Raw genomic sequence first — 12,339 nt, 5'->3', positions numbered from 1 at the left:
GAAATTATTCAGATAGTGAAGGGAGACGAAAATTTAATAGTCATGGGGGACTGGAATTAGGTAGTAGGAAGAGGGAGAGAAGGAAACGTAGTAGGTGAATATGGATTGGGGCTAAGAAATGAAAGAGGAAGCCGTCTGGTAGAATTTTGCACAGAGCACAACTTAATCATAGCTAACACTTGGTTCAAGAATCATAAAAGAAGGTTGTATACATGGAAGAAGCCTGCAGATACTGACAGGTTTCAGATAGATTATATAATGGTAAGACAGAGATTTAGGAACCAGGTTTTAAATTGTAAGACATTTCCAGGGGCAGATGTGGACTCTGACCACAATCTATTGGTTATGAACTGTAGATTAAAACTGAAGAAACTGCAAAAAGGTGGGAACTTAAGGAGATGGGACCTGGATAAACTGAAAGAACCAGAGGTTGTACAGAGTTTCAGGGAGAGCATAAGGGAACAATTGACAAGAATGGGGGAAAGAAATACAGTAGAAGAAGAATGGGTAGCTTTGAGAGATGAAGTAGTGAAGGCAGCTGAGAATCAAGTAGATAAAAAGACGAGGGCTAGTAGAAATCCTTGGGTAACAGAAGAAATACTGAATTTAATTGATGAAAGGAGAAAATATAAAAATGCAGTAAATGAAGCAGGCAAAAAGGAATACAAACGCCTCAATAATGAGATCGACAGGAAGTGCAAAATGGCTAAGCAGGGTTGGCTAGAGGACAAATGCAAGGATATAGAGGCTTATCTCACTAGGGTTAAGATAGATACTGCCTACAGGAAAATTAAAGAGACCTTTGGAGAAAAGAGAACCACTTGTATGAATATCAAGAGCTCAGATGGAAACCCAGTACTAGGCAATGAAGGGAAAGCAGAAAGGTGGAAGGAGTATGTAGAGGGTCTATACAAGAGCGATGTACTTGAGGACAATATTATGGAAATGGAAGAGGATGTAGATGAAGACAAAATGGGAGATATGATACTGCGTGAAGAGTTTGACAAAGCACTGAAAGACCTGAGTTGAAACAAGGCCCCGGGAGTAGACAACATTCCATTAGAACTACTGACAGCCTTGGGAGAGCCAGTCATGACAAAACTCTATCATCTGGTGAGCAAGATGTACGCGGCAGGCGAAATACCCTCAGACTTTAAGAAGAATATAATAATTCCAATCCCAAAGAAAGCAGGTGTTGACAGATGTGAAAATTACCGAACTATCAGTTTAATAAGTCACCTTGGGGATTTTGTGTTCTTTTAAATTTGGCATGCTTTTTTCGTTCCTTCTGCAAAAATGATCTGATCCATTTTGTGTACCATGGGGGATCAGTACCATCACTTATTAATTTATGTGGTATATACCTCTCAATTGCTGCCGATACTATCTCTTTGAAAACATTCCACAACTTTTCTACACTTACATGATCAGATCGTAAGGAGTGAAGACTGTCTCTTAAAAAGGTGTTAAGAGCATTTTTATCAGTTTTTTTTTAAATAGATATACTTTGCGGTTCTTTTGGATGGTTGTAGGTGTTACAGTATTCAGCCTAGCAGCAGCTGCCGTGTGGTCGGTAATCCCTGTATTCGTCACAACTCACTATTTGTCGAGGATTATTTGTTGCTAAAAGGTCAAGTATGCTTTCGCAACCATTTACGCTTCGAGTGGGCTCATGAACTAATTGTTCAAAATAATTTTCTGAGAAAGCATTCAGTACAATTTCGGATAACGTTTTATGCCTGCCGCCTGCTTTAAACGTGTAATTTTTCCAGCATATCGAGGGTAGATTAAAGTCACCACCGAATGTAATTGTATGAGTGGGGTACTTACTTGAAATGAGACTCACATTTTTTTTGAACTGTTCAGCAACTATATCTTCTGAGTCGGGGAGGGGGGGGGGGGCGGTAAAACTATCCAATTAATAGTTTGAGTCTACTTCAATTTCACTACAAGGCAAACTACTCTGACAGCAATAAATACTCCACCACCGACTGTATTTAATCTATCCTTTCTGAACACTGTTAGATTGCTTGAAAAAAACTCAGCTGAACTTATTTCCAGCTTTAGCAGCTCTCTGTACCTACAACTATTTGAGCTTCAGTGCTTTCTATCAGGGCTTGGAGCTCGGGTTCTTTCCTAACACAGCTATGCCAATTTAAAACTACAATGCCAATCGTTTCTACAACTACCTTACTGTGTTTTACCTGCCCGCTTTTAGACAGACGTCCCTTCTGTGGTTCCCTGAGGCCCTCTAACCTAAAAAACAACCCAGCCCCTTCCACATGGCCCATGCTACCCGTGTAGCTGCCTCCTGTGTGTAGTATAATAGGAAGTACCCCCGAGTGGGGCTGCATGTATCCTAAACTTCAATAACATGTGTGAGAGTATGTCAATATGTTTTGTATTAAACATCTTTATAACTGACAGGTAAGTTGAAAAGCTAGTTCCTTCATTTACATCTGTAACTCTGCCCAGGACATATTTGCCTTTGTGTGTGCTTTGGTGGGAGCATTTTTTTTTTCTGGTACCACTGTAACAAACAATGTTTTTCATAGTTCTGTATCATTAAAAAGCATTATGTGGCAAATGAAAAACTTTAGGGATTAACTACTGGCCATAAAGAGCACAATTTGCATGTTCATTTGTTTTCACAGTGTAATGACTGCTCCATTAAATTTCAGGTGTGTGGCTACATAAATTCCACTTCTCCTAATATTTCAGCCATATACCGTTCAGTCATCTTCAGAGTGAGCCAAAAGATTGATGCTAAAGCACTGGCTCCATCCTTTTAAACTCACTGACCATGCCAATGTGCATCTGGCTGCAGATACTCAGGTGCCAGAGACACTGATCAAAGGCAGCGAAGTGCACATACACACAAATTACATCTATGGCTACACTGTCAATCTGCACTGGGAAGTAGGTATACCACTGTTTAGCTGCAGTGTGCAATGTCTTTGCAAGATTACAAAGAAAGTGCCAGGTTCCATGGCTAATACCAGCTGAAATTGGTCTCTCTGTTAATAAAATTTGTTGCCAAATGAATTTCAGTTACTTATTTCACAACAGAGTTCCAAAATGATGAAGCTGGTGCTAGAATTTTGACACTTTTGTACAATACAGAGTGATCAGTGTCAGTACAATGCTCTACCATAGCCAAATTATTGGGGTGGAAGAGCTTGCTACACCTAAGGTGTTCCACGTGTCTTCCATGGACATTATGATTTATCTATCCGTATCTCCGATGTAGAATGGCCACACCTGCAGCAGATCTTGTAAACCTGAGCCTTCTGAAGCATCAAATTATCCATAACAGAGCCCAAGAGTGTTTTTGGTGGACAGTTAAAAATAACTTTTATTTCATGCTTGCTGAGAATCCATTCTACTTCTGATAACAGGCTACCCATATCTGACAGGAAAGCCATGGACTTAAATCTTCCTGTACCTTCTTCTGCATTCCTTGGGCCCATCTTTAGTTTCATTTGTAGTGTCTTACTGCTTGTTCAAAATAACTTGACGATTTTATTACTGCTGCCAAAAGTGGGGAAAATTGGCACTAGTTGAAGGGTATTCACCTCATCTCTGGGTGCTGCTAACATTAAAGTGCACCTAGACATGAAGTGTCACTGTACACATTATTAATGATTACAAAGCCAGCACTGCAACAAGCAGTGGACACTGCCTTCCCCTCACCATTTCTCTTCCCTTGGCAGTCTTAATGCAGGGCATGACATGCCTTCTGCCATTCCCAACAGGCACCGCATGAATCGTCAGTTTACTGTGGACGAACAGCATGTATCTACTATGGAGAATACCCATTGACTTCAAATCCGTATACATCGATTTCCAATACACTTCATGTCCCAAAGTGCCATCATCCTTGTGTAGAAGCAAAACATCCAAAAATGAAAGTCATCCCTCCTTTTAAATTTCCATTATAAACTGGATTTGTTCACAGATAGAATTCAGATGACTTAAAAATTCTTGTAATTTATTTTCACCATGGGGTCACACTATAAATGTACCAACAGATCTCCAAAACACTGTGGGCTTCAAGCTACCAAATTCCAGAGCGTCTTCCTTAGAGTCCTCCATGAACAAACTGGCCACGGAGGGCAACAGGGGACTGCCCATAGTGATTCCATCATCTGTTCAAAAAAATCTGTTATTTGTTGAGGTCATAACATGTTTGAACAAAGTGCTCATCATACACACAACCCTGTGGACTTCTTTAGCAAACTAAAATCACTTAAATTGAACAGTTCTGATCTATTTGTGAGCTCTGACATGGTGTCATTCATAAAGTAAATTATTTCAGAACCGTCCTCTCTTATTGGCAAAAAATTTAATAGAGAGATTTCAGCTTTGTTCAAACATGTTAAAAGACCACAACATACTGTTTATTTAATAACAATTTTTTTGAGCAGACTGAGGCTGTCAACATGGGTAGTCCCCATTTGTTTACAGGGGAGTTCAACAAAATAACAATGGAACCAGCATTTGGAAATATGCTGACAATGCATTTGTAGTGTGGCCTCATGTTGAAGATAAATTACAAGAATTTTTAAATCATGTAAATTCCATCCATGGACAAATCCAGTTTACAATGGAAATCTAAAGGGAGGCACACTTTCCATTTTTGGGTGTTTTGGTTCAGTGCAGAGCACACAGCACACATCACTGCTGACAAGACAGCTCCGCAAGACAAGTTTCAACTCAAAGGGAGGTTTTGAAGTCAAAAGGAATTCTGCACAGTAGATAAGTAAGGCACTATGAATAAAATCAAAGATGGGCATAAGGAAAAATAGATTTACAGCTATCTAAAATAGTATGGATCATCAACAAGCACAAGGTAAAAGTGATGTTTTGCCCTCCATCGAAGATAGTAGACATCTTTGGTTCCATTAAAGGCCGTTTGATGCTTTGGAAGGCTGGGGTGGCTGGACACACGACTTGTAGAGTACCTGAAGGACGCATGGAACACTCCAGGTACACCCGACTCAAAGTACAATAAATTGGCCATGGCAGGGCATTGTATTTACATTGGTCACTATGTAGTATGAAAATGTCAAAATTATAATGTCAATTTCATCTTTATGGGACTTGACAGTAATAGGAGCACTTGAAATTGTTAGGCAACAAATTTAATTAATAGAGACAAGGGTTTCAGCTTGGGGACTTCCTTTAATAAACTTACAAAGATATCGCTATGGTGCATCTCACAGTGATGCATAGACTTCCCAGCGAGAACTACCCACATAGTCACAGCTCTAAGCATACATGTACTTCTTTGCCCCCAATCAAAGTCTGTGTGTCAGTGGTCACATGACAAGAGCGAAAAGTTTAAAAGTATGGCGCCAGTGCTGTAGCGTCAGCCTTCTGCTCACTTCAAAGCCAGCTAAACAGTATACCACCAAAATATCAAAAGAAGTGGAATTTATGCGACTGCGCACCTGGAACTTAATGATCACCTTAAGCCATACAGACAGAATATAAAAAAAGCTATTACTATCAATAGTAAGCTTACTATACAGCAATACTAGTTACATTTAAAGATAAAAGACATACCTCACTATAGGTGATAATTAAAATATGTTGTACAGAAAGGGGCATTACAAGGGGGGAAAAACTGCAATCATACTGTTTCTAGATACATATTAGGAGAGAGAAACATTCCTAATATATTTATACCGGGTGGCCCAAAAAGGATGGTCGGATTTGAACTGCGTAGTACCATTGAAAGGTGAGGAGGGGGGACCACTGCCGGCCGTCTGCAAGTCGGCCTTTACACCCAGTTTGCCACGAGATGGCGCAGTGGACGGTCGAGCATCGTGTTTTTGCTGTGGAACAGTTTTTCAGAAATGCTGAATCGTTTATTACTGTGCAACGATTGTTTCGACAACGTTTTGGTGTAGCGCGTGATGGACCCATTCCAGATCGCAGATCCATATCACGTTGGGTGACTGCATTCCGGACAACAGGGTCTGTCAAAAGTGGTAAATCTACAGGGCGTACACGTACGGCAGTTACTCCACAGAACATTGATGATGTTAGAGCGGTAGCGTTCTCGCTTCCCACGCCCGGGTTCCCGGGTTCGATTCCCGGCGGGGTCAGGGATTTTCTCTGCCTCGTGATGGCTGGGTGTTGTGTGCTGTCCTTAGGTTAGTTAGGTTTAAGTAGTTCTAAGTTCTCGGGGACTTATGACCACAGCAGTTGAGTCCCATAGTGCTCAGAGCCATTTGAACCATTTTTTGATGATGTTAGAGCGTCAGTGCTGCAAAGCCCGCGTCGTTCCACTAGGCGTCGTGCTCAAACTTTAGGCCTCAGCCGTAGTTCGTTGCAGCGTATTTTAAGCCGTGAGTTACAGTTTCACCCATACAAAATTATGATCACGCAAAAGCTGTATGATCGTGATTTTGAGCAGCGAAGACGATTTTGTGAATCAATGCTTGACATTTTGTACTCTAATAATGATGTTGTGCTTCTTATGTCAGATGAAGCCCATTTCCATTTAGACGGCTATGTCAATAAACAAAACTGCAGGTATTGGGCAGCAGATAATCCCAGAGAATTGCACCAAAAGCCTCTTCATAGTGCTAAGGTAACAGTCTGGTGTGGAATTTCAAGATTGGGGATTGTTGGTCCTTATTTTTTTGAGGAGAACAACACTACAGTCACAGTGAACTCGAAACGTTACGTTAACATGCTACGTAGCTTTTTGGTGCCGAAACTGCGAGAGTTACATGTAAATCGAGATCGAATTTGGTTTCAACAGGACGGGGCCACGGCCCACACAGCCAATGACTCCATGTGTGTTTTAAGGCGGATGTTCCCCCACCACATCATCTCGCGTTTTGGAGATGTCCACTGGCCCGCGAGATCACCTGACCTCTCAGCCTGTGATTTTTTTCTTTGGGGATACCTAAAGTCAAAAGTCTACGTAAAGAAGCCCCGAAACTTAATTGATCTGAAGGAGGCAATCAGTGCGGAAATTATGGCAATTCAAGAAGAAACAGTAGTGAAAGTGATGGAAAATTTCGAGGAAAGACTTGTGGAATGCATCACCGAGGAAGGACACCATCTTCCGGAAGTCATTTTCCGTACATGATTTTTTGTGGTTAGTTCTTGTAATTGGGTGCCTGGGTGCATTTAGTTACGTAATTGAATAAAATTAATTTGTAAAACTGATGGAGTTATAGTTATTTAAAATGTGACCATCCTTTTTGGGCCACCCTGTATTTAACAAAGGAAAATCAGTCATGGTTCAAACAACAACCACTATGCATAAAATTAAATCGGTATCATGCAACCTCCAGTTACTTTCTCACACTCAGCTTTGTAACAGCTATGGATCTGCCTGCCTGATCACAATAACATTTTCCTTAGCCCTGACATGTAATCATATACACTCCATTGTTGTCATGTCTTTGTTGAAAGACACTGTGCTGTTGTGTTATAGTTGCAGGGATGCACTGTTTTTGCCACCTCCTGGGAGGAACATTAGGCAAAGTGCATAGTAAAAGACATTTAAAAAATGTCCTTTCTCCGGAATCAAGAAACAAAATGACAGTTTCACACAAACTTTGGATTTTGCTTTACTTACCAAGCACACGTTCTCCTAGGCCACCCAATTCAAGGTATGCATTATTGAAAGCTTCCTTCATTTCTTCATCCAGGACTTTCTCTTTACCACCAATAAAAATTGTAGAACATCTATCCAGAATACGTTCCGGTGCTCCTTTCATAACCATTAAGTAACGGGGATCATTCGCATCTTCTGTTTCATGGATAGATACCTGATACTTGTTAGTCGAATTAAATGGTATCTCACAAACTTTCTTGTTGCGCTTTCGAATTGACATCACATCTCCCAAAGCAAGTTCCATACACTTCAATAAGGCTGCCTCTGATGCATCACCATTTACTTCTCTGGAAACAAACAAAGTGCTTACTGAATATAGTAGTCACAAAAATGCAGTGCAGGTTATTACACATTTAAAATGTTGTAAGCTGATTATTTTTTACAGACATTATTACAGCCACTGTTCTCTCATTCTGTTGAAAGGATTATTTACATGATAAATAAGTAACGTCTAAATAAGAAACTGTAACACTTCAGTGAAGCTTGCTTTCAGTCTCTGCTTGCACCCCCATCCCTTCCCATTTCCCTCAGGAAAGAAACGTTAACTCTTCATTAAAATTGTTTTTTGATAACAAACCAGGAAAGTTTTTATCACCAATCAATACTGCATGTGAATCGTATTTAAGATGAAACTGTTACAAGCCCGAGAGTTGAAGAGACATGGTGATTTGACACCCACTGTTGGAAAAATGGCACCTCCAAGCCTTTCCATGTATTACAGTGTCTCCAATTATACATACCCACATTGCTTATGTGTTTCCTAATGTCATCTACCAATTTCTCATGAGGTAATCCCCTATCATCATCATCATCATCATCATCCTCGTCGTCGTCGTCGTCTTCTCTCTCTCTCTCTCTCTCTCTCTCTCTCTCTCTCTCTCTCTCTCTCTCTCTCTCTCTCTCTCTCCTCTACCTATCAACCTACCTACCTTTTAAAATCCCTTGGAACACAGCAAGGAACTCCCCTCATCCATCCACCATCCATTCACTTGGATAAACATCTTGCCCACTCCATTCATGGCCTGCCCACTCCCTTTCATTTTCACTATGGTCATAAATAAACTTTTCCCTACAGTCTGTTTCCTGATCCATTATGGTTTCCTCTCTCTTAGAAATGCTCAACATGCATCCCTCCAATTCTCACCGACCAACCCTCAGCCTGAAAATTCAATGTCTCACAAGAACTCTTCAACTGATTCAATGACTTTAGTGTTAATATATACTAATTCCTTTTGGATAAATTATTTTCTGTATATATTATTTTTATATTAATAAAATTGATTTTGATGTCTACTTTCAAATTTGCTCCATAAAGATGTTCTATCTGTTGCCAAAATTTATCAGCCCAAAAAGCAAACAGAACAATGTCACTAGCTAAACTACGAGAGATCAGATCACATATGTTATACTAACACATTTTGCTTCTTTACTTTCCCTGTTTGTCTTCTTGGTCATTAAGTCTAAGCTTGGTTTTAAGCAATACCCCATTCCTATACTTTGCCAGATTTTCACTTTTATTACAGCACAAATTATGTATCCTATATTGTCAACTGTCTGCTATATATATTTATATTTTTATGCATACCATATTGTCAACAATCTTCTAAATATATTTATACCTAGTCCTGCGCCTGCAATAATTTCATTCCACCACCTTTCTAAGATCATTTTCTGCAATTAGTGCAGTCTTAATATGCAACCACCTATTTCTTCTCTTCAATTCATTTGGTTCTTTATGGGATATTTTCTCATGGACTAACTGCAGAACATCTTCATTCCCTATTTTATCAATCCATCTGATCCTCAACAGGCTCCTGTACTGTAGAGTACATTTCAAAGGTGTCTAATCATCTCATTTCTGTCCTCCCCACTGTCCATGTTTCACACTCATTTAGAGTTGTGTTCTAAACATAGCCTTACATTTTTTTTGTTTTTTTGTTTTTTTGAGGATAGCATCTGTTTCTTTTAGCAGAAAGTCCTTTTACAGTACATGCTGCAACAGCATTCTCGTTTATTATCATCTACTTTCAAGATACCAACATTCATCTAGCTCTTCACGAATGTCTCTTCCAAGTTTAGCATTTAGACATCCAGAAAGTCTATCTGTTGTGTGCCCCTTGGCCTTATTTTCCATTTACATACAAACTAGAGCGACCAGCTAGCTCATGTTAACTATGCACCATATCAGTTCCTGTCACCTTTCAGTGACCACTGCTATGCCATCTTGCTGATTTACTGTCAAGAAACAAAAAAACTCCCACGTCAATATAATCCCTTACTTTCCTCATTGTCTCTTAAATATACAAATTCAAATTAAGTATCAACCGTGCATCTGAACAATCCTGCCTTACATCCGTCCAAATTTTGGGCTCTTGTACCATTCTACCAGTCTGCCCCCATGACTCATAAGATTATCTTTCTATTCCTTTAGCTGATACCAAATGTATATGAATGGAAAATATTTTATTCCATTCCACATTTTAAAAAGTCTTCTTCGTACCTACAAATTGAATGTATGTTTCCTTGTTTTTACTAAATCCTCCCTCTGTAATTAACCATATTGCTACCGAGCGAGGTGGCGCAGTGGTTAGCACACTGGACTCGCATTTGGGAGGACGACGGTTCAATGCTGTGTCCGGCCATCCTGATTTAGGTTTTCCATGATTTCCCTAAATCGCTCCAGGCAAATGTCGGGATGGTTCCTTTGAAAGGGCACGGCCTAATTCCTTCCCCGTCCTTCCCTAATCCGATGAGACCGATGACCTCGCTGTTTGGTCTCTTCCCCCAAACAATCCAATCAAAACCATATTGCGAAATTATTTCTCGAGTGACCCTACTTCAACTATAACCAAACTGGTCTTCTCCAAATATGATTTCATCTTCTATAATTTTGTATTCTTCACACATACAATCTTAGACTGATTGACAGGCAATTTTCACACCTATCTTTTCTTGCTTTCTTCTTAAGAATAACAATTACATTTGCTTCAAAATATGTTTACATAGATTTAATTCACAAACTTGCTCCACCCTTTGGCTTCATGTCCTTAATATGTCTACTGGTATTCCATCAATACTAGGGCACTTCTTTTTTTCTTCCAAGGTCTTAACGAACTTTCTGAATTTCAGAAATAAGTATCAACTCTCTTCTTGCACTGTATCCTCATTTTCAACTGGTATGATTGCTTGTCGACACCACCTAAATTTCTCTGAGAATTGTATCCAACTTCTCACCTTATTTGCAGCCATCATTATACAATTACTTTTTTTATCTTTTGTCACTATGATCCTTATTCCATGCTTCCTTGAGTCTGTGTGCAGTATCTGCATCACCTTAATGAAATCTTCCCTTCCGTCATTTCTTTTTATTCACATAATTTTGTTTCCGACCTACACTTTTGCTGTTCTCTTTCAACATACCAACTTTTTTTTTCCTTTATTAAATCCAGTATCTCAGCCATCTGTTATCCATGACTGCCTCTGTTCTACCTTATTCAATCCCAGTACCTTTTCCGCTAGATTTAATACACGACTTTTAAGACCATTCTGTCAATTTTGCACAGGAGTAACTCCATCAGGGGTCATTATTACTTTTGCCATATGTTCTTTCAAAAAATTCGTTTTCATTCTTCCTTTCACAATTTATGGATCTCAAACTCTTCCCGCTGGGGCTGCTGGGATTAGTTTTGGCGACAGGGATCTTTTTGTCCAATTTCTCTTTCAGTTCGGAATTTCTCATTACACTGATGAAGTCTAATGATGACATGGTGGCACTGATGAATTATTCTTCAGTAGAATTAATTTAAAGACTACCTTGCTTCTTGAGGGCTTTAAGTATAGATTTGGCTGAAACTTGAGCAAAAACTCTCAGTATCATATATTTCATACCATTCTATAATGTGACAGTGTTCTGTGTTTGGCTCCATTATATTTTTATGCCATAATGTACTATGCATCTTCTTTCAATACTACTCAAATGACATAGAGGGATGCTGTAAGTCAGTTGTCAAAAATGCATTTGGTGCAACAATACTAAACTTACGAAAATACAAATTTTTTTGTCAACACAGAAATACATGTTGAGATCAATGAACCTACACAAGATGCTCAAAGTAGTTTCCATGCTGTTTTAAGCAAACATTGCATCTTCTGGACACTGATTTACAAATTTTATTCCCAATCTTCTGAAACAATAAGTTTTCTAATTCTAACTGGTTTATTCTTTCAAACACTCAATATCACACATTTTGGGGGAATAAACCTCATTTCTTAGTGCATCCCTGACTCCAAAATCTATGGGTGTGATATTTGGGAACCTTCAATAGCACCCAATCTGCCACTCCATTCCTCAAAGTTTTCATTTAGAAAGTCTCTCATCACAATTCCATAAAGTGGGGGTGCCCTATCTGGTTGACATCTCATTTTTTCCTTAACTAGCTGCAGATGTTCAAAATCTGGAATATTTTCTGGTTCTAATGATACTTCTTCAAGCAAGTCTAGGCCATTTACAGAACTGACAGTGCCGTTAAAAAGATATAAGGCCCAATTAGCTCATCACTGAAAATCCCTGCCCATACGTTCATGCCACAAGAGTTTAACTCTGTCTCTACAGCCACATGTGTATTCATAGAATCCCAGTTCACACAGTTGTGCCTGTTCACACTGCCATTCATCTTGAGAGTCACTTTGTCACACAC

At 39.4% G+C, this 12,339-nt stretch overlaps 1 protein-coding gene across 8 annotated transcripts in view; it reads right to left on the bottom strand.

Annotated features, from left to right (window-relative positions):
• Positions 1 to 12,339, bottom strand: part of LOC124608920 (sodium/potassium-transporting ATPase subunit alpha) — a 634,604-nt gene that overhangs the window by 46,432 nt on the left and 575,833 nt on the right. For all 8 annotated transcript variants that reach the window (XM_047140031.1, XM_047140033.1, XM_047140030.1 and 5 more), the window contains one exon: positions 7,604 to 7,929. In XM_047140031.1, the coding sequence (XP_046995987.1) occupies positions 7,604 to 7,929 (326 nt within the window). The remainder of the gene's footprint in view (positions 1 to 7,603; positions 7,930 to 12,339) is intronic.

This window comes from Schistocerca americana, chromosome 1, assembly GCF_021461395.2.
Source record: "Schistocerca americana isolate TAMUIC-IGC-003095 chromosome 1, iqSchAmer2.1, whole genome shotgun sequence".
Classification (NCBI taxonomy): Eukaryota; Metazoa; Arthropoda; class Insecta; order Orthoptera; family Acrididae; genus Schistocerca; species Schistocerca americana.
This window is presented reverse-complemented; position numbering and strand designations above follow the sequence as displayed.